The 26,795-nt window shown below is 48.8% G+C and overlaps 1 protein-coding gene across 1 annotated transcript in view; it reads right to left on the bottom strand.

The window, feature by feature from the left end:
* Nucleotides 1-25,791, bottom strand: part of LOC111141770 (transglutaminase 3) — a 38,853-nt gene extending 13,062 nt beyond the window's left edge. Inside the window, exons 1-7 of the mRNA XM_022494575.1 lie at nt 25,741-25,791; nt 15,114-15,287; nt 14,517-14,759; nt 13,768-13,886; nt 12,279-12,407; nt 9,474-9,651; nt 9,228-9,363 (exon numbers count right to left, since the gene is read on the bottom strand). Of these exons, the coding sequence (XP_022350283.1) occupies nt 9,228-9,363; nt 9,474-9,651; nt 12,279-12,407; nt 13,768-13,886; nt 14,517-14,759; nt 15,114-15,287; nt 25,741-25,747 (986 nt within the window). The 5' untranslated portion in view covers nt 25,748-25,791. The remainder of the gene's footprint in view (nt 1-9,227; nt 9,364-9,473; nt 9,652-12,278; nt 12,408-13,767; nt 13,887-14,516; nt 14,760-15,113; nt 15,288-25,740) is intronic.
* Nucleotides 25,792-26,795: the final 1,004 nt, after the last annotated feature.

The following is a 26,795-nucleotide window of genomic DNA, read 5'->3' as shown; positions in this document are numbered from 1 at the left end:
GCCTAACCCCCAAACCTGGGTCCTTGACCATGATTTTCTACTGTCCTTCTGAGGAGCGGAACGGTTCTAGGTGAGAGCCAGTAACCAAGTGGGCAACCTCACGCTGCTTTCTCATGTGGGCCCTGCTGGAGTACATGTCTGTGTCTCCTGTTGGCTGAGAATGGATGGGGCTGCGGAGAGAGTGACAGCTCTGGCTAAGAGCCACATGCTGCTGGGCTGAGGTCTGGATCGAAGAATGACATACACCAGTCCTAAAAATGCTTTTCATCAAAGGCATCCCCTTGTTTCCCAATCTCTTTGTCTTGATCACGACTCTAGGGATAGCCAATTAGCTGGTCTTAATCATTCCATCCCGTGGTTCTGCCCTCTCCGGTCCTCCTCTCCACACCCAATGCAACTGCATTCGCTTGGTTCTGGGAACTTTGATCCAACCAGAAGCTGTAAGTCTGACATGAATGCAAGTTCCATCCAACTTGAAAACAGATTTTTTAATACACAGGAGGTGGAGAAGATAGTTTAATGCAGAGTACCAACTCAGAAACCATGAAGAAAATGACAGATAAATGTGGCGAGGTAAAAATATTAAACTTGCCTATACCAACCAGCCAAACAAACTGTAATTCTGTTTCCTGTATGGAAGAGTGGGTTCATAACAGATGGTCCCTTCTGCTGATAAGAGTAAACTCCAAAACAAAACAAAACAAAACAAAAAACACAAAAGAACAAGACAACTACTTGAAAGTGAACAAAACAGAAGGATTTTGGAGAGGAGTCAAAACTTGAAGGAAGGAGTCAGCATGGGGCAAATTGCAACTTTGGGTGACTTGGCCTTAAGGACAGGCCACAGCTGGGGTGAAGGGCAGGGCAGTAAAAATTGTCACAGACAACCCACATTTTTCTGACCTGAGGAGCCAATAAATAGTCCGAGTCCACCTGGGCCACTAGAGTGTGAGGGGGAAGCTCTGGAAAGGAAGGAGTCAGAGAAAAAAGATCCCAGGTTAGTTCATAAACTCCACCCAAGCCTCTGAACAGCTCTGACCCATGCATGTATGCAGACAAATAGTCTGGCTGACGATTGAAGAATTGAGCTGAGATTTGAGTCTTTGCTGCCACGAGTGCCACGGCGCTTGCCACGGCAGTGGACCTTGTCTGGGTCCACCCCCAGGCAGGCTGCTGAAATAAACTGACAGAATCCCGACGTAGCCAATGCCCAGGATACAGACCCAGATGACTCAGCACGTGAAGAACCAGAAAAACGGCATCCATCCTTCAAGGGAAAAGACAATCAACAGAGTAACCTTAAAATAGTACAGATGCCAGAATGACCAGACACGGACTTGAAAGCAGCTATTATAATGAAGTTCCACGAAATAAAGGAAAATAGGGCAACAACAAGTGAAAAGAGAGGGACTCTTAGCAGAGCAAGAGAAAAGATGAGAAAAGAACCAAATGCAAACTTACAACTGGAGAAAAAGACCCACCTTAAATGAAATAATTCGGTGGCTGGGCTTAGAATCAAGAGCACAGAGGAAAAGATCTGTCAGCTTGAAGACAGACCAGTAGAAATTGCCCAAACTGAAGAAGAAAGAGAAAAAAGATTGAAAAAAAAATCAATAAAATGAGGGAGATATATACAACGTATGTATAGACAGAGATTTACTGTAATTAATATTATAAAGTACTTACAAATCAACAAGAAAAACACACAAAAGAACAGGTGAAATACACCAATAAAGGATGATGGGCAGGCACTTTTTATAAGAAATACAAGTGATCACTGAACACAGGAAACTAGTTTTAATCTCACTACCGTGAAAAGAAAATTAAAGTGACAAAGAGGTTCCATGACCCTCATAAGATGACAATGATGAAAACCCAGGATGACACACAGGATTCTGTAATACTCATTTCCAGCTGTGGAAGAACAAGCACAGTCAGAGCCCACTGGTGGAACTTGAAATTGGTGTGATATTTATGGAGGGCCGTTTGGCAATACGTATGATAAACCTTTAAAAATCTACGTGCCCACTTAGCTGGTAATTCCACTTCTAGGAATTTCTCCTATAAAAGAATCCCCATGAGTATACACAGGTATACAGGGAAAGATGTTCACTGTAGCATTGTTTGTAGGAGCAAAAACAGTGGAGGAAAAGTCCATCATTAAGGAAATTCTCCGCAGACTGTGGCACAGCCATGTGATAGTGTATCGTGGAGCTGTCCAAAAGAATGCCTAAAACCAATCCAGCACTTTCAAGAAAGATGGCTACAGTGTATCAAGTAAGAAATGGCGCAGGGTCCATGATTTTAACCACCAAATGATACCGTCTCTCTAAATTTTTATCTATTGACATAGAAAGATATAAGAAATCATACAATGAGGGGGTGCCTGGGTGGCTCAGTTGGTTAAGCCACTGCCTTTGGCTCAGGTCATGACCCCGGAGTTCTGGGATCGAGTCCCATATCAGGCTTCCCCTCCTCTGCAGGGACCCTGCTTCTCCTTCTCCCTCTGCCTCTCCCCCTGCTTGTGCTCTCTGTCTCTCTGTTAAATAAATAAATAAAATCTTTAAAAAAAAATAGACTGTTTAACTTGATCCTATTTGGGTAACTCAACACACATACATCTAGTGTGTGACTATAAATGGAGCGAAATGTCCAGGAGGATCTGTCTCAAATTGTTATTCATATTTTTCTCTGGATAGTTATATTATTAATGACTCTTCTAATTTGTTTATTGTCATTATTATTTTTAAAGATTTTTTTGAGAAAGCGAGAGCACACAAGTGAGTGAGCGGGGAGAGAAGCAGAAGAAGAGACTCTTCAAACAGACTCTGTGCTGAACATGGAGCCCGCTGTGGGTCTTGATCCCATGACCCCACGATCACGACCTTAGCTAAAAACAAGAGTTGGGCGCTTAACTGACTGTGCCACCCAGACACCCCAACTTTTTATTATTTTGTAACCAGGAAAAATGTGTTTTCATTTTGCAGGTTTGGAGGAGACTTCCTGGGGGGCCAGACTATGTACATGGGGGAGTGGTATGCTCTGCACCTATTGGAGGAGTTGGAAGTGCCCCGTAAGTATTTACAGGGTGCAACAGGACCCTGCTAGTTCTTCAGGGAACAAGGGAAGATATAAAAACTCAGCTCCAAAACAAGGCAGAAGGGGATAAGACCCTAAGGGGTGAACAGATGATTAATAATAATACCAACCAACAATATGCATGGAGAAAAAGAATACTCTTATTTACTACTGCAGTGAAACAAAGGTCACCACAATCTTTCTGGAAGGAAACAGGAAGAGATATCACAAACCTTTAAAGTGGTCATTCCCTTTATTGCGGGACAAACCATTTCTAGGAATCTTTCTTACAGGACACATCACAGATGTGTTCAAGGTTTACATAGAAGAATGCCAACTCCTGTGTTATATATAACAGGGTAAAAAGAAGGGACATAAGTAACCTGGGGAATGGTAATAAGAACAGTAGGAAAATAAATAATGGTTCAACCATACAAGAGAATATAGTGCACTTAAAATCTTATTTTTGATGATTATTTAATGACATAGGGAAAAATGCTCAAAAATACAGCGTTTCATCAAAAACACGTGATTTAAAACTACAAAGTTGGTTTCCAGGTGTGGGGAAAAGTAGAATGAACCTATTATATGTTCTGTCTTGTACTCATGCCTTGTAAAACGTATAATCCCGATTCCATAAAAGACAGCAACTGATGGAGGAAAGAGTTGCTGGAAAATGATCAAATATTAAAAGTATGTAAAAATAGGATTCCAGATGACTTTTACTGCTTTATCCTGAAATTTCCTATAATTGTGTGGTGGGGGAAGGTCATGATAAAAATTATCGCTAGCGGGGGTGCCTAGGTGGCTCAGTCGGTTAAGCATTGCACTCTTGATTTTGGCTCAGATTTTGGGGTCGTGAGATGGAGCCCGGCATTGGGCTCTGTGCTGGGCATGGACCCTGCTTAAGATTCTTCTCCCTCATCCTCTGCCCTTCCCCACAACCGCCACTTGTGTGTGCTCTCTCTCTTAAAAACTATCCCTAGGAAGCCCCTCAAAATGTCTTTTTTTTTTCTTTTTTGAATGGACTTTCATGGTCAGTAAGAATTCACCCAGAAGAAAGCATGGAGTGTGAGACAGTGATCAGGAGACAAGACAGGGATGAGAAAGCAGTTTCGTGTTCATCTGGTTCCTGTCAGAGAACCCTAGGGGAAGGGTGGGTTGGTAACAAAAACTGGTGAGTAGCTGGGTTTTACTACTTATTTGCAAGGCAGGAATTTAAGAAGGCGCAGATAACAGATACATCCTGGTCCCTACCTCATTTGGAAGCCGGCACTTTACTCACGGTTATGTGGGATGCATATACCCTTCTTCTTCTTCTTCTTCTTCTTTTTTTAAAAAGATATTTATTTATTTATTTATTTGACAGACAGAGATCATAAGTAGGCAGAAAGACAGGCAGAGAGAGAGGAAGGGAAGCAGGCTCCCCACTGAGCAGAGAGCCTGATGCAGGGCTCTATCCCCATAACCTGAGCCGAAGGCAGAGACTTTAACCCACTGAGCCACCCAGGCAACCCATGCATGTACCTTTCAAATGTCCAAGGGCGCCACCATGGAAATTCTGTTTCTGATCGTATGTTTCTGATTGTATGCTGTGCTCTCTCCCACCTCCCAACCTTGGGTTCTGTTTCCTTCTTGAGGGGTTTCAGGAGGAGGAGCTCAAGGAAAGGACACACTGTAGGTATCAGAACTATCTGAGACATTTACTACAAGATGTGGATTCCCCTATCTCTCTCCACCTAAGTCAATTCTGATGTAATTTTGGAAGGTTATAAGCCACTGTCCTAGAGACAGCATCAGAATTATGATTACCTTTGAATTCATGGGGTCAGGAGACCCTGTCTAGAAAGGGACCTCCAAACTCCTGCCTCTTCCATTGGCAGCCTTCCGGATGCAGCCCAGATATTACCTCCTCCAAAAAGGCTTCTCCTGGTGTGCTGGGAGAATGCCAGCCATCTGTCCGTGCTATCTCTGAATCTTGCACATCACTTGGTTATTTCACTTTTTCTACTCCATAATCGTCTGTCTTAGGCAGCTGTGAGCTCCTCTAGCCCAGTTCCTGCATCTCCTCCCTCTTGGTGCCCAGGGCCCGGGGTGGGGTCTGGCACACGGTATATACTTAATCATGTTTTCTGCAGCCTGAGCCCTCTTGGAGCTGGTTTCCTTGTTGCAGGTCTGAGCGAGGTACACTGGGGCAGCTAAGTAGTAGTGGAAGCTGGTTGCCATGGAGAGATTGTATCAGGAGCCAGGAGCTCAGGCTGAGGCGTGGTTGCCAACAGCTCTTCCCCAGAACTAGCCAACCCCACCTCCCTGGGACACCGCAGGGCGATCTCCACGTGCCTGCCACCTCAGAGCTATAGAACATCTACAAGTAGAGTCAGATCTATGACTCTAGAAATCAGGGAATTGAGTCAAACAAATTAAGAAAATAGCCAGAAATGTCAAGGTAAAGATAGCTTTGGTCCTACTGTTTCATATCGTTTGCTTCCTGCTTAGTGACTGATCAGAGCCCCAGAATCCTCCTCTACAGTGGCTCAGAAGGAACGGTGGAGAAGAAGCATCCCAGACTGAGGTTCCCACCCCCACCCCAAAGCAGCCTGCTTCTCAAGAAGAGAACACTCCAGAGGCTTGTACCACTTGAGCCAAACCACCAGCATGAGCAGAATGGTTAAGAAGAAAATGCACCCCAGTGAATTCAGTGAATGTGATTAAAAGAAAGAAGATCTAGAAGAAATTGCTGAGGTCCCCTGCTCTAGCCTTTCATTTTACAGATGGGAAACAGAGGCACAAAAAAGTTAAGGAATTTACATAAAGTCATACGCTTATTAGAGAGCCTAAATATCTCTTATTTCTCTCCAGGGCTTCGTTTTCTTGTTCATGAAATCATCAGGTACCCCCACCACCACCACCACCAAGTCCTAAGATTGTCTGACTTGGGAGAGTCTTGTTGGCAGGACTCCGTGTTCTACTCTTAGCTTGGACACAAATTCACAGTTTGACTTTGGGTAAGTCATTTCTCCTCACCGAACATGTGAGGTAGCGTTTAGTCTTACAGGGAAGTGCCATCTGCTGCTGAGGTGTGAACCAAAGAGCCTAGCTTCTCCATCTGAATGGGCTGGATGTCACCCAGCCTCACCACAGCTCTGGTTGGTGTCCCGCCAACCAGGAAAATCTCAAGGTAAGCAATGCTCGGTTGCTCAAGGTAACATTAATCAGGAATAATAACCACGTTCTCTGGCATCTCTCCAGTGCTTTATAGTTTACAAAGCCACCTGGGTTCAAATCCCAGCTCCACCATTTGCTGGCTGTGTGCCCTTGGGTGAGTGACTCTGTGCCTCAGTTTCTTCAACTGTAAAATGGGGGTGATGAAAATAGTGCCTATGTCATCATTTCTGGAGAGTAAGTGCCTGGTACATAGCAATTGCTCAGCAAACTGTTCGCTGCTGCTGTTATTATCAAGAACTTTCAGATGCTTAACCTCACTTGATCCCTACTTTCTATGACTTTAGGCATCTCTGGGCAAGGTTTTAAAAGCTTCCAACATGTGCAACACAGAGAGATTCAGATCAAAGTGTTTCTGTCCAAACTGAACTGTCCTTACAATAATAGATTGGGAAAGTCATTCCAGGCAGAGAATGACTTGTGTTTTATCTCCCTCTGGGTGGGATCTATGTGGAAGGGACTGTATAGGTCCCTTGGGGAGGGTAGCTCCTATACAAAGAGGAGGGTGAGGATCAAAAAAAAAAAAAAAAAAAGCCAGTAAGAGACTTAAGTGAGCCTAGTGTTGGGCCAACCCTTGTATTTCACTGATAGAGAAACTTGGAACCAGAAAGTTGAGGTGACTTACACAAGCCCTAGAGCAAGATGGTAGTGGGGCCAGAACCAGGGCTCAGGACTCCTCATTCCATCCAGTGCTGGTTCTCCAGCTGCAGCTGGAAAGTAGCAGGTTGGGGAGGAACCACTGGTTGCCATTGCTTTCACCAGGAAGGCTGGTGGAGGATGAGCAGGTAAGAAAGGAGAAGACCCCCAGCAAAAATCAGAGCTCTGGGGGCTCCTGGGTGGCTCAGATGGTTAAGTGTCTGCCTTGAGCTCTGGTCATGATCTCCAAGTCCTGGGACTGAGCCCCCCGTCAGGTTCCCAGCTCCTCGGGGAGTCTGCTTCACCCTCTCCCTCTACCTCTCTCCCTGCTTGTGCTCTCTCTCTTAAATGAATAAATAAAATCTAAAAAAAAAAAAAAAAAGACAGTGGAGACACTGTGGAATGTCTCCCCGGGCCCATACTTGTCCCAAGATAATTATATTTGGAACAAAATATAAAGCTAATGTTGGGTGGTAGTGTGAACCAGTAACCAAGACCTTTGGGTCCTAATTCCAAATTCAGCTTAAAAGCCCCATATTTCTGCTCCTAGGAAGCGTTCCTTTGTGATTCCTTCCCTGAGCTCCCATGGGGCTTACTGTCTGATGCATCTCCCTGGTCGCTTGCTAAACAGCGTCTTCTAATGGCTTCCCCACCCCCTGTCTTCCAACAGCACTGGAATGCTTTTGGTAGAGCACTGACTCTCCAACTTTCTGGTCCCTCTGCGGATTGTAGCACAAAGGATAATCCCGGAAGGGTTACACCCAAAGGGACCTCCCTTCCCAAATGATGTTGGACCAATCATCTCCTCTTGCGAAGGGAACCGAGGCCAGGAATGGCATTGCCCCAGTGGGGAAAACAGGTTGCAATGAGATATGGGACACAACAACAGATGAAAAAAACTAGGGAGGAGAAAAAAAAATACTCATTCATGAGTAGCTGGGAAACAATATCTTGCTAACTTAGCAATGTCATTTAGACAGTAAGTTGTATGTGTGCAGATCAGGAAAGAACATCCTGAAATAAGCCTTCTCTTCCTCATCACACCCTAGAAGCCATGTGACCTTAGGTGAATTATGTAAGCCTTATTCTCCCTTGGAGGTGAGGGGACATTTATCTTACTCAGTCCCAGTGAGGTGTGGGGTTGTTGTTGACTTGTTTTCACACTTTTCCCGTTCATCTTTCTTTTCCTTTGACTATATTCCATTGGTTACTCTAAGCACATCGCAGAAAAGTTGGACCTCCTTATCCTGGGAATTTTAAGTACTAGGAACTATTTTACACAGACCATCTCAGAAATTGAGCAACTGGAAATAAGATGGCATCTGCGATCAGGTTATTTTGCCCCATATGCATGTGAGTGATTGTGTGTGTATGGGGTGGGAGAGGGGATATCCTTGGAAATGGATGAAAAACAATAGATCAGTGACATAGGCAAGAATTTCTCTGCATATATAGGCACATAGTTATCTGTGTGTACATGCAGATACAGACATAATTATTTTCAGTTACCACTTGGTAATGACTTGGCATATAGTATGATCTCAAATAGATGTAATGATATTTATTTTACGTATATATACTACTATATGAAGTTATAGATACGTGTCTCTAAGTTTTATACAACCAACTTTCAGTTGCCACCCATTAGATGTTACATATATATATGGGTATAAAGATACAAGGGCACATGCCATATTTATGGTTAGAAATATAGATGTTCAATTACATATACACATATATGTATATACATGTATATATGTTCAATATGTTCAATTATGTTCAGAGCTTCTTATTTTCAGTTGAAATCCAGAATAAACGGACTTCTTACTCTATCAAATCAAGGTGCATAGAAACTACACATGCATAAGAGAAAACGCACTGCTTTCCTTTAAGCAAGTCTATAAGTCATAGGGGTTGCCGGAAATAAGATCAATTGACTTTTGGTACTGGCAAATCAAGAGTTTCAAAAGCTTCTAAAGTAGCTTAGGGTCTATTGGACTCTCTAAAATCAGGCCAGTTGCACCAAGCCCGTGAACCACTATTTTTCACGGGTATTGGACCCTTCATCTGAAAGCAAGACGGGGACCTCCCGACTTCACAGAGCCCTAGGGAGCGTTGTTTTGGATCTTACAAGAGGGCTCATCAGCACTGCCAACATTCCCACTTGAAAGCTTGTGTTCACATGTTACTTGCCTCCCTGCTCCTGTGTGGAGCCGGGTGGCAGGACCTTGGGGAGAGGTGGGGGTAAGAAGCCACTCAGGTTCGGTGTTCAGAACAGGTCAGCTACTCACCACACGCTATCACTGCTTTTCTCTATGGGCCTCCCGTAGGGGTCATAGTACACGTCCACACTGAGGTTTCGGTCTGTGTCATGGGCTGAGTTGAAGTTGGTGACCACTCGGGAGGGAATCCCAAAACACCTCAGCACTGCAAGTCAAGGAGCGGTATGAGGACCGGGCTGCAGTGGAAATGGCACCTTGGCCACGCCCTGCCCCCGACCCTCTGCCTCCCCATGGTTGCCCACGGACCCCGAGTACCTGTGTTGAGGGTCCCAGCAAAGACCCAGCACTGGCCGTATCGGACGGGTCTGAAGCCCGATTTTTTCCACTCCTTGAGGATCTCCACACTGCCATTCCAGTTCCGTGGGTCCAGACCCCCCGTGTAGTTGCCACTCCAATTCCCGGAGATCACACCGTTGTCATCATTGCTGTTGACCTGGGCAGGGGGAGCCCCAGACGCATCAGTGGTGAGTTCAGGGGACAAGGCAGGGAGATGAGGAAGGAAGCCAGGGAGATGTCAAGTGGATTTTCTGTGTCTTCCTGGGTGATTTGGGGATGATCATTGTAAAAAAGATCCTCTTAGGGTCTGGAACACTTCATTAGTTTAGAAGTGTTTTGTTTAACGGGCCGTGACCAATTGCCCCTAACCCATCTATCAATCCCGTGAGCAGGCTTATGGGATAACCTGAGGCTGCATGGCTTGTTCAGCGGCTAGGCAGGGTCCAGACGCCAGCCTGCCCATGGTTTCTTGCCAGGACTCAGTTTCTTGCCAGGGGGTCGCTGATGTCTGACTTGGAAGCCCATGTTTTAAAACTCAATTTGGGGGTACTGGTTTTCTCTAAAAAGGTGCTTTAGAACTTCAACGGCTAACTTCTTGGAATGCATAAAGTTGGAATGTTGCTTTTCATTCATTCATTCATTCATTCTCTCCCTCTCTCCCTCACTCATTCATTCAACGGAAGGCCTGATTCCTGTATAAGCAGCACAGGCAGGATGCAGTGTGAACAGAGCCCCGGGTTAGGAATCAGGAGACCTGAGTGGCATTGTCTTTTAGAGACACATATTGTAATACGTACAGGTGAAATGATATCGTGCCTGGGATTTATCAACTACTCTGTAAAGGAGTGGGTCAGACCTGAAACCACACTGGCCTTGAGGAGGGGACCACAAAAGCTGGTGGTGGGTAGCCAGGAGTTCGTTTTACCGTTTCCTCTATTTGTGTGAAGGTCTGAGCTTTGCCACAATAAAAAGTGAAAAGGGAAAGAAAGGAGAAACGAGGTTCTAAGCGAGAAACGAGAACCTAAACGAGGTTCTGCTGCTTGTCAGCTGGGTGATGGTGGGCAGGTCAGTTCACCTCTCTGGGCCTTTGCTCTTCACCTTCCTTCCCATACAGGGAAAGTTAGAAACAAATGAGCTTCCAGGAGCCGAGCGTTCAGAGTTTAGGAAACTTGGACCAGCATTGATCCCAACCCTCCAGTGAGAGGCCTTGAGCCCCATTCCCTGCCTTTGTTTGGCTCCACAGGTGGCAAGGCCAATGAGAACAGAGTCTGGACATAGAAGGATCCTTGGCCAGCACAGGCCAGGCCAGCCTTCCCCAGCCCCTCTGCAACAGGAGTGTGCTCCTCCCCCCACTTCCAGCAAGGCCTGGGCTCTAATCGCAGGATCAGGCAAGACAGGCCTTCTCTGAGAGGGAAGATTTTGTAGCCCATCCCATCTCCTGAGTCACAGGTGCTCCAGCCACCAAAGTGGTAATCAGCAGGGTCATCTCTGGCTGAAAGCTGAGCCTTTCAAAGCCTGGTACAGGCCATAATTAGCTCAAGGCCCAGCCCGAGCAGGAGGCCTGGAGAGCGGGGCAGGGAGGTGTCGCTGAGGAACTTGGCACTGAGATAACGTGGTTTGTCCGCAGGGTCAGAGTGAGTCAGCAGCTGCTGGAGCCGGCTGGCCTCCCCCACCCTCTCCCAGGCCCACAAGGCTCAGCCTCCCTTAACCTCAGCTTCAGCTCCCTCCCGCCCTTCCCAGGTCACTCTGTTTCCAAGGGTCAGCCCAGGCCCCACGTCCCTGGTTCCCTTGCCCGTTGCATCCGCAGTTCCACATGCCCTGGGGCTCCCCTTACTCCCTTCCTGCCAGTGCGGTGTCCGCCTCCGCTCTCGCAGGAAGCCCCCTGCTTATTCAGCAGCCAGAAGATTGCTCTGATGTCTAGCAACCTAACTAGTTCGTGAACTCAGATAACGCTCCAACTTGAAAGGGAAAGAGACGGAGAAAGGCCTAGGCCACTAACGACAACAAAAAAGTTAAGACACTTCCGGGCCATGAGTTTCAGAGGCTTAAACTTCAAGAACCTTTCGACTTTTGGCATTTCTGTTTATAACTTTTGAGCAGGTGGAGACCACGTTTGGACCCTTCTGAGGGTTGTCCACACACTGAGTCGCGAGAGAGACTCTTCCAGGCCCCAGCGTGTGTGTGTGTGTGTGTGTGTGTGTGTGTGTGTGTGTGTGTGTTTGTGTTTGGGGAGAGGGCAGGTCTCATGTGGAAGGACTGAGCCCCGGGCAGGCAGTTGGAGGACTTGTTCTGGTTTGGCTCAGAGGCTGTGGTTACAGCTGACCAGTCCCTTTATCTGCTTGGGTTTCCCCATCTAGATGTTGAGTGCGGCTGCCCCAGCTAAAACCTGAGCCACGTTGCTGTCGAGGGGAGGGATCAAAACAAGGGAGGCTAATACCTGGGGCTCCCTTGGGAGCTTACCCTCTTCCCCAGGAGGTCCAGTGATGGAGCAGAGTTTCAGCTTTGTGGCCTCCTAGCCTGGTGGACCCCAGAAGGGCGAGTTCCCTTTATGTCTGAGAAAGGCCTCAAGATAGAGAGGGCAGGACCTTGGAGCTGGGCAGACCCATGTGTCTGAGGTAAGTCCTTTAATTTAGAGGAGCCTCGTGCTCTGTGTGTGCAAAGTGGGACAGTCATGGCCACCAACTCTATTTTCTGAGGCTTCCATGAAAGGACATGACATACCTAACCCAATGCTGAGTCCGATCTATGGCGACAACTGGTTGTTATGGTTTTCCTATCACTCACCATTGCACTGAGCACTCGTCCGACGTACTTGGGGTCACTTCTGCGGGCCACGTCGGTAGCAGGGTCACGGCGGAAGTTCAGGCTGTGATCCAGGATTGAGAGGCAAATGTTCAGAATGCCATCTTCAAACTGTTCAAAATGGGATATATGCGATGTTGAAAGAAATGACAAGGAGTGTTGGCTAATTAAGGGTACGGGAACTCTGCGGCTGCGAACCACAGGAATGACCCTTCTACTCTGTGGCCTCGGGGACAGAGAGTTCCCAAGGAGTAGCTGCCTCGCCCAGACTCTAACCTACAAACCCAGCCTATCCAGGCTATCCACCAGGCCTCATGCTGAGGTCCCTAAAATAAGACTCCCTCACTGTCATGGTCTTGGGAGCAAATCACTTAGCCTGCCTGGGCCTGGCTATATGTATAAACAAAGGATCAGGCCAATCTCATCTCAAAGTTTCCATCTGGCTCTGTGATCTTGAGCCTATTATTTAGGCTTCTGGGAAACCAATAATAAAGATAAAATATCCCACTAAAAGAATATTTTGAAGCAGTTTTCCCAAAATAAGACTTATTTTTAGTGTCTGCTTTACAAATGAAGAAGGCCGCATTTCTCTTGCCTCAGGGTCTTTGTGTATGCTGTTCCTTCAGCCTCCAGTGCTTTTCCCCAAGACATCTGTCTAACTTCCTTGCCTCCTTAAGGTTTCTGATTAAATGTTTCTTCCTCAGAGAGGCTTTTCCAGACCATGCCATCAAAATCAGCCTCCCTTCCACCGCGAGGTACATTGCATGCCCTAATGCATTTTTTCCCTTTTTTCTTCCTTTCAATGAAACTTGGCCCCAAAACTCCCATATATAAAATATACAGCTGACTTGCCATGGTTGACTGCAGAATGGGAACTGGAGGCCCATGCCCTGTCCACGCCTCCTGGGTAGGCAAGGCACCCCACCCACTCTCATGTCTTCATCTATATGCTGGAAAGAAGGAGAGGTGGAGGAAATCCCTGAATGTTTTCTAGGAGCTCTGTGGACTCAGATTGGGGAGGGGTGTGCATCACAGTAACAAACGACAAAGAGGCTATGGCTTTGAGAGACCAAATCCTCCCACCAAGGACGTTCTGTCGTACTCTTACATGGAATGAATAACAGAAAGTACACTATTATTCCAAGTGCCTCTTTTGGCCTTATCCTCATCTGTGAATTATGGCACCAGTAAAACCTCATTGTATTGATTTAGCTATGTTATTTGTTTTGCCCACGAGAGGGTGAGCCCCTCAAAGAGGGAAAATGTGTCTTATCCGTCTTCTGTGTGCAGAAGTGTGCAGCTGAGGCTGGGCGCATAGCAGGTGCTCAGCAAATGTCTTCTGAATAAGTAAGTGAATGTATAGAAGGGCAGGCAAATAGAGTTGGGAACTTTCACCTCCCTGCAGGGAGAGCCACAGAGCTTCCTGGGTTATAGGAACAGCAGCCCCAGCCTCCTCATAAGGAGCCTTTACCTGTCCAAAGTTCCAGCCAACCATGCCGATTCGATTCGTGCTCCCCACATAGATGATGCCGGCATCTTCCTGAACATACTCCTCTCTCTCGGCGTGGTTACTCATAAAGACACCATCCTCTGTTTGATACAAGAATCAGATGTCATGAACTAGAATCTTACACAGGACCCTAGAGACCAGTCCTCCTCCCATTCTGGAGTACCAGCTTAGCGGCTTGAGCAAATCACACCTACAGCCCTTCCCTCAACCTCCATTAAGGAATGAAGCCTTGAACTCTAATGCTTCCAACTCATATTGTGGCAACTATGAACTTGAAAGAGAAGCCGGGATGACCTGAGGGTCTGAAAATGAGACCCTAGAAAGGAGATACTTGCTCCTTAAGGGAGGAAGCTGTCTCCATGCCGTAGAATTGTACTGTGGTCATTGTCCCTTATAGTTATACCCCATTACGCACTTTGTAAAAGCTCATGAGATCGCCACAATAGCCCCAGAGGAAACAGCAGAGTTTCCATTTAATGGTAAAGATTATGAAGCTCAGAAGGACAGAGTGACTGCCCAGACTTACAGAGCTGGTTAAGATGCAGAGCTGGGACTCAGATCTATGGCTTCTGACTCCTGGTGTCTATACCCTTTCCATAGCCCACGAACTTCCCCTAATCAAACTTGAGCCTGGACAAATCCTTCTTCCAGCTCCTTTCCATCGGTACTGCTTAGCTGAGGGCCATGAGTGTGGTTGGTTTGGTCCCTACCTGGCAACCAGGGGTTAAAGAGCAATATGAACGTCCCGAGTTTCAGAACGAAGTCTTTGCCCTGGGAGGAGATCTGAGTGCTCAGTGTGTACCATCCTACGGGTGCGTTGACAGGACTGGAGATGGAAATGGTCAGAATGTTGTCTTGTTTGGACATGAGCTGGGCACTCCAGCCCCCACGACTTGTCCTATTGGAGAGTGGAAATACAGCCTTTGTCCTGGCCGACTCGTAGGGGTAAGGCCCTGTAAAAGAAGACAGAGGACAATGGGAATCAGGGAGTGCCAGCCAGACCGTGGAGAGAGATCAGATTCCAGTAAAACTGCAGGGGCGCTCTGAGGGGGACATCATCCACAGAAGCACAACATGATGACCTTGGAAGCAACTGGAGAGACCAGGTAGGCCAAATCTCTCTGGACTCAAAGAGTAGGACTCTCAGGCTCATAGACAGGCAGAAATTCGCCCAAGGTCACACCAAGTCCATGGAAGGGCTGGGTTGGAGCCCAGAGCCCAGTGGTCCCAATGTCACAAAACTGCCCTGTGGAGGCACAGCCCCAAGGGCTGCTCAGGTGTGTCTTGGGGGAGTGGTGAGAAGATACCTGTGGAGGTAATGAAAGCCAGGCTTTCTCCATCGCCAAGACTTCGGTTCAAGTTCAATGAGAAACTGAAGGGTTGGCCTCTCCGTAAGATGAGCTCCCTGCTGGAGAACCTGTCTGTGTGATGTGCCTGCCGGTTGGAGTTCTCCTGCCAGTTGACATTCTGTGGTCCTAAAGCTGTAAGACAAAAGAGGGACCTGAGGTCCTGGAAGGCAAGGGAGGGGTGCGGGGAAAGGTGGACATTACCCAAAGGACAGCTTTTGGGTGGGGCTCGCTGGGGAAGAGCCAGACTTCTAGGAAGAAGCACGTTACCATTCAGAGACCTTGACTGAGCATAGCAAGCACTCCATAACCTATTCCCCATACTGCCCTTCCAGACAGCTCATCCTCTGCACACACTACCTCTGAGACTCTCTTCCCCTCCTCTTGGTCACCTGTTACTTGGCCCTTAAGGCCCTAAGGCCACGTGCTCAGCATAGCTTCACCCAACCAGCCAGGAGAACCATGCAACCAGCTCTGTGTCAGCACATTCTGTTGCCCCAGCATCATTACTGGGAGGGGGGGCAGTGCTCAGACAGACCCGGCAGGAGGCTATGTCTCCCAAATCCATCACCCACCAAGGGAAAAGCTTGCTTGCTTTTTCCCTTTGCACCTTCCTGGACACCAAGTGTTTCTTACCCCTCCAACATCCAGCAAACCTTTACTCGTGTATTCCTTACTTTCTCTAGATGTGCATCCCCTGGATGTCGGGTGGGCCTCAGCAGCTGGCTGGGGAGGATGGCATGATCCCGAGGAGCATTTCTAGGCCTAGAGATCGGATGATCACTGGCCTGGAGGGGACTTTCAAATGCTCACTGGCAAGAGCGGTATACAGGAACCAGCCAAAGCCTCGTGAGATCTCTGGATAAGACCCCGAGGACAAACACCTCGAACCCTCCTCCCCAGTCCCAGATTCATCTTATATGATTGTGGAGCTAAACTGACAAGGGTCTAGGACAGAGGCCATGATGTATAAGGAGGGTAGCTTAGTTAAATCTTCTGAGAAATGTTATTCCTTCAAGTTGCATTTGAGATGGTCTATCACCCATTCCTCTGCAAAGCCAGCTGGTTTCTAGCTTCGTGATGGGAATGTGGTGACACGTCCCAGTGCTGGGCACAACTCTTTTTTTTTTTAAATGTGTCTCTCTGTCTCCATCAGAATGTGCCTTCTTGATCCTCATATTCTGGTGCCTAACACATTGCTCGATTGTGTTCAGACAAGTAGATAGACCAATGGATGAAAGAATAAATGAACAAATAGAGACTCATCATGTGATGACCACCATGTCTACAGCTCAAAATTTAGTCCATAAGGAAAGGTGAGTATGGGGCATTCGTTCAATAAATACGTAGAGAGTTAATCTCTTATTTGTAGGACACTACATTAGACGCAATGTGGGAAGTGTAAAAATGTATGAAGAGTGGTTTTAACCCTCAAAGAGCTTCAGCCATGAATAAGGCAAGCACAAGTGGGAATGAATGATGTAATGTGGGTAAGTCCACTGTCCCCCAGTGAAAGGTGTCAAGGAAATTCAACCAGAAAAGAATCCCTTTCAGTTGTAGGGATCAGAAAAAGTTTCATTGAAAATGCTGGGTCTTGAAGAGATCAGCAGGCTGTATCCCAGAGGATAGGGAGAGAATCCCAAGGCAGGACAAGCAGGTGTGTTGTTTGGCTAGTGAAGAGGCTCTGCGTGCAAGAAAAAGGTGAGGTGGGAGAGAGTGGGGCTCCAGGGCACGCCAGGGGCTCGGGGCTCCCATCCAAGCAGCCGGGGAGATGGGCAGAGGCTCCTCAGAGATACTCTTTTAAGTGAAATGTGGACTGTCTGGGGTGGTGAGCCAAAGACTGGTGCTGGAGAGGGGGTTCAGGAAATGATCTTGCCACTGGCTCAGTGTATGAAAGAGTCATTCATTCATTCATTCATTCACATCTGCCATTCATTCATTCAACAGATAAGCATTGAAAGAATAAAGTGATAAACTTTTGCACAAGCTCAGGGTAGTGAAAACATTCATGTAATCAACAAGTATATATTGAGTAAAGGGAAGGGCAGAGGGAGAGCAGAAAGATGAACTTTCCTCTACATAAATATTGAATGGTGACAGCCCAGACCTGAGACACTCTATACACGCCCATATAAACAGACAAACCAAGCTCCACATGACTTGTGTAGAGCTAGCTTGTTAGCTGCTTGGTCTTTCTAGGGCAAAGGTCCCATCCTTTAAAACCCCTGTTTCCTACCAACTTGCTCACTACCTACAGCACATCCCTGCCAGTTGTGATCTGGTAGAGCTTAACTCTCTGTCTTGTTTTAGAAAAAAGAAGAGCTCTAAGGAACATGTAGACTCAGATTGTCTGAGTCTCCAGAGATTCCTCACCCCCTTCCCAAATCCAAAAGCAAAGCTTTCTCCCCTATGTGAAGCTCACTACTTTAGACCATGAACTTTTTTTGAGAATGGAAGGTATGTCCCCAGATAGCCCTCTGCCAAGCACAGGGGTAAGGAAAGCCAGGTTCCATGTCTGTAGCTGGTGTCTGCCTCTCCTCCAACAAACCCACCTCCCTCTTTGGTCCATCAAATGCTATGCTGAGTCCCCAGTAGGGACTTCTCCCTTTCTTTCCAAAAGGCTGAGCCCCTGGAAGGAGATGAGGACTGCACATGACCCAGTAGGTGAGGCCTTGCTCAGAGGGACTGTGATGGTCATCTCTGCATTTTCTGACCCCAAGCATCAGCCCTGGCATGAAGGAGCCAAGTTCCTCATGAGGGCGTTTGTGGGATACACGAAGCTTCTCTGAGCTGGGAAGTAAGGAGAACCCAGGTCTCACCTTTGACATCAGTCTACTGAATGTCAACTGCTATTATGAATATATGGAGCACTTTGCATACATAGTGGCTGGAATCCTTATACAAACTGGAAACTGATGCTCAGGAGGAATCAATGTCTTAGCTGAGGTCGTATACCTCGTAACTGGCCGAGCCAGGTTCTGAACCCAGGTCTTACTGGCACTTGCCTGTTGCTGTAGTCCCAGTTCTCTGCCTGGAAAGGGGACCCATGTAGGACCTTCAGTCCAGAAGTTACCCACATGGTGAGTGGACCTCACTATGCATTATCCTCCCTGTTGCCATTTGTATTCAGACAAGGAGGAGAGAGGGAGCCCCTGGAAGAGAAACATGTTCCAAAAGGGCATTCGTTTTACATGGGACGTGGATCAAAGGGGAGCAGGTTGTCCCTGCATCCCCAAGTGGGACAGGCAGGTTGAGAGCATGCTCATAAGCCCCTGGTGTAATTTCAGAAAACTTTCTCCGTCCACAGCTGTGCTCTTCAGTCACTGTCCTATCTCTGAACCCCAGGATTGGCTCTACAAGCCCCCAAATCAAGGATCTGATGCTCCTGTCTGTGGATTTCCTAGTTTCCTTTGCTCTCCCCACCCTCCACCTCTTGACATAACACTAACCACAGCCCCCTCTGTCTGAGTGTAAGGGAAGGGATGAGTAGGGATGGACAGGGAGTGGGGGAGGACAGGAGAAGTAAGGTTCTTCTCGAGTTTACAATCTCATGGACATTTTGGAGCCTCAGGACTATATTCTGCCCCAGTCTGGATGGAAGGAAGGGAGGAAGGGAGAGTTGCATGACTCCTACAATTGACTTATGAACATATACTCTTAAAAAACATCAGAGGGAAAGGAACCTTGGAGATAGATCATATACTCACATCCTGATTCTGGATGTGAGCACATGGTGGCCCAGAGGGTGGCTTACCCGCAGTGGGACGTCTCTGGACGTCTCTGGACTCTCATCCCAGTGTTCTCGAGTTTCCATGCCACCTCCTCAAGTTACTGCTTAGCTCCAGGGCCAGGCCTGGGGTAATTTCTCCAATTCTTTTCCCTGAGCATATCTGTCCCACCAGCAGTCCCAAAATGGCAGAGATTACTAAGCATCTACCCCGATATTCCCTTGCCCCCTCCTTTCTTGGTAATAAAATCTCGCATGTAACTGGGCACTACATTTCCCAGGTTCCCCTGCAGCCGGGGCAGGGGTGGTCATGTCATTGAGTTCCAGCCAATGACCTATAGGCAGAAGGTATAGAGTGCCCGGAAACCTCTTTTTTTTTTTTTCTTCCTTAATTGAGCTAAAATTCACAGCACATACAATTTATCATTTTAACCACTTTAAAGTGTACAATTCAGTGGCGTGTGGTACGTTCACAATGTAAAACCATCGCCATGGTCTTGTTTTAGGTCTGCTCATCACCCTCATTAGCAGTCATTCCCCATTCCCCCTTGGCAACCCTGCACCTGCTTTCCGTTTCCGCGGATCTGCCTATTCTGGACATCTCATATGGAAGGAACCACTCTGGTGCCTTCACGGTTGGTTTCTTTTGCTTAGCATCATGTTTTCAAGGTTCATCCATGTGATAGCATGTATCAGGAGTTCATTTCTGCTTATGGCTGCATAATATTCTGTGATAGGGCTGTGGCCTATTTTGTTTACTCATTCATCCACTGAGAGACATTTGAGTTGTTTCTACCTTTTCACCCTGGTGGAGAGTGTTGTTAGGAATGTTCTTATGCAAGTATTTGTTCGAATACCTGTTCTCAATTCTTTTGAGGAAACTTCTTTTTAAAAATGGTTGGCAAATCCGCTTAATCTGTTTACCTCCCCCTTCTTCCATCCTCTTACCTGGAGTATGGGTGTAATGTGGACAGAGGCCATCTGAGACCATGCAGGGCAATTACTTTGGGGATGGCAGAGTCAGGCCCCTGGACACGGTGCACCTGCCTGACACCCAGAACGGCCCACATCTAGACTTACCATCTAAAAAGAAGCAGACTTCTGTCTTGTTTCTCTAAGCCATTGCTATTCAGGAGTTCAGTGTCATTCATAACCAAACCTAATCACGTATTCCTGAAATGTAACTCCCACCCACTTGTTCTGTGGTCCACGTTTGGCAGAGATAACATGAGAAGCCCAGAACACATCCGAGACTGTGTCACGAGTCCGCTGTCTCAATCTTTATCAGCCTGGCTTTATAACTGAATCACTGGCTGCAGACCGGACAGCAGAAGACAGGGGGTGCCCAGTGTGTGCCTGGGGTTTGCACGTCCTGTTCGCAGGAGGACCGCACCATCCAGGTGCCGGCAGGTGGTCCAACATGACAACTAATGCTCCAGTGGCTGGGTCTTCCCTGCCTGCCTAGACCCTATTTTCCATGCCTCCTCTCTAGACAAAGACAGATTTTTATCTTATGGGTTTCTAGAGCTAATTAGGGCTGATAGATACACTAAAAATCGTCTAGCCGAGTGTCTTCAAGCGTTTTGTCAGAAACCACATGAAGAAATTAGAGAGTGTTTAAATACACAGGTCTATAACAAATACAGAGTTTCACAAAACAATACTAACCCTCACTTTGTACAATGTACTGATATTTTCTCTTCTACTTCTACTTCTTTTCTTTTCTTTTTTGATTGCTGGTCACAATCCACTAAACTGATTTTACAATCTTCTAACGAGTGACAACTGGCAGCTGGAGAAACAGTGATATAATCCAATACTCCCATATTACAGGAAGAGCACTGAGCTTCCGGAAGGCTTACGGAGTAGCTGAGAAGCAGAGCATGGCCCAGAAACCAGGTCTGGAATCCTGGTCATTGAGGGTCTGTGAGCCTTTCCCAACGCCCCCTTCTCTCCCCACTGCTCCCCTCCAGGCACATGGGACACCCCTAGCTCCTGGCCAGCCCCCCACCAGCTCCAGGCACACAGGGCTTTCCTCTCAACTCTCAGCTCTCTTGAGCTTGGGCCATTTCCCTATGTTCTTGCCCCACGTTCAGACATGTTCGATCCCCGAAGAGTTTCTTGGCATCCAGATGGTGGGGAGGATGGGGTTGCATTGGCAGCTGAGCAAGGGGCTGGCGAGACCCCCTGGGGTCATGTGGAATGAGCCCTGGACTGGAGGTCCGAAGGGGTGAGGGGTCTTGGGTGAGGTCGCCACCTCTCTGGGTGCTGCTTTCTCCATCTGTAGAAGGGGACAGTGAGACCGGAACAGCCTCCCTGGTAGGGTTATTATCTGGATCCCATCACTAACGCCTGGGTCCCCAGAGGTGGGGGTGATGGGAACAAATCCCTTGGGATCCCGCACATCATGCCAATAGCAACAAAGGATAGAGGGTTTGAGCTTCTCCATGGGCTGCCCTTGAGGACCTCAGATGTGCCAGGCACGCTGCGTCTTCCCTGCATTTTGTCCCTCAATATTGACAAAAACCCTATGATGTCGTTATCCCCACGTCTCGAGGAGAGATCTGAGAGTTCATTCGGGTGATGCCACTTGCCAAATAGCACGTGCTCAGGCCGAGCCTGGACCCAAGCCCAGACTGGAGGCCGGCCTTGCCCAACCTCACGTGACTCTAAGTTGCCACCAGGAAGCTGTCACAGAGAAAGGGCCACCCGTAGCTGACTCCCTGCCTTGACATTACGTGGGTGGGGTAGGGGAAGGAAGAAGGACTCCTTGACCTGTTCACTTCCAAAGAGAAGTCAGAAGCTCCCAAACCAGGGGTTCTCCACCCTGACTGCACAAAAGAATTGCCTGGAGAGTTCTCTTGGCCTGAGCCCCTTCCCAGACTGACTCTATTAAATAGTCTCAGGCATATAGGGTGAACCCTGTTGGTTTTTCGTTTTGTTTTGGTTTGTTTTGGTTTTTTTTCAGTTGTTTTAACCCACCCCAGTGATTCTAATAGGCAGGCAGGACTGAGAATCCCTTCCTCATTTCACACCTATCAGCACCCTCTCTCGCCAACGGTCTGGCCTGAGCCACACGGCAGCTCTGGGAGGGAAGTGGGGGGGAGTCACGGGCTCCTGCTCACAGAGGAGGAAACTCAGCTAAGAGCAGGGAAGGCAGATGCCTTCCGAACCCATCACTCAGCCCCTGCCAGAAACCCTGGATCTTGTTCCCTCCACTCCTAAGCAGTAGGGAAAAGAATTTCCTCCTTCAACTCACACCCCAGGCCGGCATGCGGGCCCGGGGAGCACGATTGTCCCACATGTGGAGCACGATTGTCCCACATGTGGAGCACAGCCCAGAAGGGCAGAGACAGACGATTGTGGGAGGTGAAGCAAAACAGCACACAGACAAGAACTGGGGACTTGAGAGGGGTCAGTGAGGGTCCTGGGAGGAGGGAGAGGGTCCTGAAGGGGGAGAGGGTCCTGGGAGGTCCTCCCTGATTAGAAAATGGACTTCGTCTCATGTTTTTTTTTTTTTTTTTTTCCCCAGACCCCAAGGCAATGAAAGGCTCCGGAAAGAGGTTTCCAAGTCATAATAAGCTTTGGGGTCTGAGTGCCTATGAAGTGGATACTAGAAGAGCCCCATTTTATTTTATTTAGATTTATTAATTTATTTTAGAGAGAGCGAGAAATAGCACGAATGGGGGGAGGGGCAGAGGGAGAGCAAGAATCTTCAAGTAGGCTTCCCATTTCACTGAGTGTGGACCCCGATCCAATGACCCTGAGATCATAACCTGAGCTGAAACGAAGAGTCAGACACTTAAACGCTGGAACCAGCCAGGTGGCCCGAAAACAACCCCATTTCAGAGATGAGGAACCTGAGATGTGGGGTTAAGCAGCCCACCCAAGGTCACTCAGCTAGTCAAGACCAGCGGAGATTCAGCCCCCCAGGGCACATCTGTGGATGTGCACTTGTAACCCCGTGCTACCTCTGCATGGAATCCTGGGTGGTGAAGGTGGAACCTGGAGCAGCCCTCACGGCGGGGGTGCAGCCGCTGGCAGGTCTGGGTCTGGGAGGACAGGGAGCAGGGGCTGCCCCAGGTGACAGGAAACTGGGGTGGGGGGACTGAGGTAGAGAAGGGGCAGCTATCCTCATTTACCCACTGAGCACCTATAGCCCTGAGCCTCTGTGCCCACAGGGGTGATTGGCCTGCAGAGGGAGTCTAGGGGTTGCCCTTATCCAGGGGGCTGAGACAGGAAGCCAGTGCCCCCGTGAAGAGAGCCCTGCACACTCCTGGGTCTGCAGACGTGGGGCCGGACCCCAGGAGGAAGTCCTGGCTGCTGCCACTGCATGAAGAGCCACCAGTGTCCCAGCTCCAGGGAAAAGGTGTTGTGGCTGACCCACAGCCCAGAACAGCACAGGTCCTCTGCACATTGGGCATGAGTCCCGGGAAGGTATGGGCTCTGCCCAGTAAAGCAGTTGGCAAGAAAAGCTCACCGCCTCAGGGTGTCCCCAGAACAGAGGTCCTGGCCTCCTGCAGGTTTGGACCCTGAGGACTCTGCCCCTGACCCAGGGCCCCCAAGTGGCTTTGGGGGTGGGGAATGAGGCCCCCCCGTGACGGTGGGCCCCAGGACCCTGCACCCCATTGTGCAGAACACTGCCACCGTCATCCCCGCCACCGCCCAGCTGCTTTCTCCACCAGGAGTGGAGTACCTGAGTCCTTGCTGATTCTAACTAGAACCTTAAGTTAGGACCAGGACATAGGGTGCTCTCAAACCAGCACACACGGGATGCTGCTGGTCTCTGGCTCACACCTGCCAACCCACCCACACTTATTTTTCTGTTCCCTGTGCTCAAAACACTCCTCACCCCCACCCCAGGCCCCTGACCACGTCTAACTCATTGCCCATGATCAAATGCCATCTGCTTCCTGGGGCCTCCACTAGCCCAGATTCTGGCTGAGCTTCATGTCCTCCTCCCCTTGGCCCCCACAGTGCGGGGTTTGGATTCTCAATGCACTCCTAATGAACATCCACCTTGCGGGTCACTTGCCTATGAACTGCTGTTTCCAAGCATGATCAGGCTGTGAGCTCACCAAGGGCAAAGACTACAGTTCCTGGATCTGTGTCCCCTACTGCACCCACCGTGGCTCCTTTCCCTAGGTGTCCTATGGGTAAAATTCATTCATTCAAGAAACATCTTCCGAGCACCGCCTGGCTGAGTGACTTCGTGCTGAGCTAGGAACTGCATGCGTGACAATGTGACAAATCCAGGGGAAAGAACGTATCCACCTGTCTCTCTCCTGCCTTTCGGAAAATTGATTTTTTTCCCTAACTGGCTTGCGTCTACATTCTGTCGTGACCTTAGGACATCTCTAGTTGATTTAGATGTTGAGCTCTTAGAGTTCAGCGACTCCGCAAGTCACGGACACTGACTCACTGACTTCCCCTGTGGCTGTGGTGTGGTCTCACTGCATCCAGGCTATTCAGGGGGTCCCCACAGGGGATGCGGAATGATGGTCGTGCTCTCGCCCTTGGGCTGAGCACATGCCAGGGCCCAGGCTCCTTGGCCCTGGTTTCCTCCCATGGTGAGAGTGGTCAGTACTAGAAGGAGCCCGGACGGAGTCTGTCTACTCCAGGCCTTGCATCTTACAAACAGGAACCTGGGGCATGGTGATGTCAAGGAACACAAAGGCAGGTGGGCAGAGAGCTCAACTGAGAAACCACGGTCAGTACTGTTTTCCGGCATCCCAGATGCCACACATGCTCATCTCTGAGTTCTGGTAACAGGACAGAGCGGAAAGGGCACTGCTGGGACCTCGTCTGGGCTCTGCTCCCAACTTCCTGTGTGACCCCGGCAAGCCTGTCCACCTGGAGGGAGGGAGATGGCCTGGGTGATGCTGACATCCCCTCATGCTAAAGTCTGTAGGGTCTGGAGCTCTTGCGAACAACCTGGAGCGAATGCATGTTCATAGGAGGAAACAGGGAATGGGGGAGGGGCTCGTGTTTGCATCCGCCCTGCCCTGGGCTTTGGGATTACCAGCATTCGCCTGTTTGCATCGTGCTGAAGGGTTTCTTTGGCAAACCCTCCCGAGGTCCAAACTACCATTCACGATATTTTACAGGTTTGACTCATGCCCTGTTTGGGTTTGGCGTCGCTGTCAACCCACGAGGCTGAGCACCCCCGACAGGCAATAATTACATGGTGCCCAGTAGGGGCACCGACTAAGGAGAGCCCGGATCCCTAGCAGTGACCACAGGGCCAAAGAACCTGCACTCCCCCGGAGCTCCTTCTGGCCCCCTTCCCCAGTGAGGCTCAAAGGGACAGCCTCAAGGCACATCGGCTCCTTCCACCACGCCACACGGCGTGTTTCAGCTCATGGAGTCACTTTCAAAGAGCCTGCGGTACTTCCGGATGTGTGGTTTACCTAGGAGCATTCCAGCTGTGCTAATGATTTTTTTTAAATCAACTTACACGCCGTCACTCCCGTTCTCCCTGTAGCGCTGAGATGTGCTTTTCTTTGCCTACATTACTGACAGCTGGAACAATTGCACTGAGAAATAGGGGAAGCAGGGCTCAGCCGGCTTGAAAAGGCCAGATGTATCCACCTGTCTAAGGGACGTGACATCCAGCTGGGTGGAATCTCTGCCCATCACTCAGGACTACATTCCAAACACGTTCCACCCCTGCGATCACCTGGAGGGACGAGGCAGTCCCTGAGAAAGAGGCGCCCGTGAATACCATCCTTCAGTACTAAGATTTCGCCTTCAGAGCCCACGGACCAGGTGTCCTGAGCCGGACATGTGGCCTCCCAGGCTGGCCCCGGGGGAAGCTCGGGCTTCCAGCAAGGACCTGGAGGGAAGATGCCAGGCACTCACCCGTCATGTTCGCCTTCCTCTGCCTCTTCTGTGGAAATGGCACGGACAGACGGATGGAAGGTGTGGGGAGACGGCTGGGGATGCCCTTCCCATTTATAGCAGCCTCTCCTACACATCTAATTAGAATGCTAATGAGGTGGGCGAGGCACCAGGTCAGGCCTGTAGTGCCTGTAAACGTTTCCCTTACGACATACTTGTCACCCAATGGAAGGTCATCCTGCTTGTGCAAGACCAGCCTGGGCAGAAGAAGGGAGTTAAGAAATGCCAGCAGTTTGCTTTTGTGATTTTTTTTTAAATGAAATTCCTGGATTGTAGAGTTTAGGAAATGATGTCATGCTTTTTTCTCAAAGTACCTTGTCCAGAGCTGATGCTAAGGAGTCCTCTGGGAGGTCAAAAGGGTGTGTCTACAGAACCCAGGAGCAGAAAACGGCGTGGTCGTTTCTCCATGTGCACAGTGTTGGTGTTTTCTGCTTGCACAAGAGGTAGGAGACATCATGGCTGGCTTGTTGAGGTTGCAGTTGGTTGGAGCTTGAAGCAGTGGGTACTAAGGGCCATCACTGAACCTCAAAGCCTTGGAAGCCCCGTCTGAGACCAGGGCATTGTGTCCACCCTTCTCCGCTCCCTAAGTGCTGAGAACAATCAAATGAGGTGGTACCCGTGTGAAGTGCATGGATGTGGACTGCAATGGAGTAAATCCAGACCCAGGGGAGACTGTTCTTTCTAAAGAGGCAGCGGGGACAGCCACAGTTATGGTGACACGGTTTCATCCCGGTTCAGCCTCACGGTCTCTGCAGGGGGGTGGGCGTAGGTCACTGTCTCTCTCTCGGTCCAGATTCTACAATGGTTTGAAAAGGATCAGGGTAGGGGGATGACCCTCGCCATCTGCATTTTGCATTCACTGGTTTGTCATTTACACATTTTTCAGGAAATCTTAGTGTGGATATTTACAAGTACCGGGGTTTCCTGTGATGGACAAAGGAGTTTAAAAAAACATCCTAATGCTTCAAAGGAGTCAGGACAAAGCAGATATTGCTCAAGGTCTCCCCCAGGGATGG

Source organism: Enhydra lutris, unplaced genomic scaffold (assembly GCF_002288905.1).
Source record: "Enhydra lutris kenyoni isolate GAN:26980312 unplaced genomic scaffold, ASM228890v2 scaffoldscaffold6, whole genome shotgun sequence".
In the NCBI taxonomy this organism is placed as follows: Eukaryota; Metazoa; Chordata; class Mammalia; order Carnivora; family Mustelidae; genus Enhydra; species Enhydra lutris.
The sequence above is the reverse complement of the archived record's forward strand: the minus strand, read 5'-3'. Positions and strand labels throughout refer to the sequence as shown.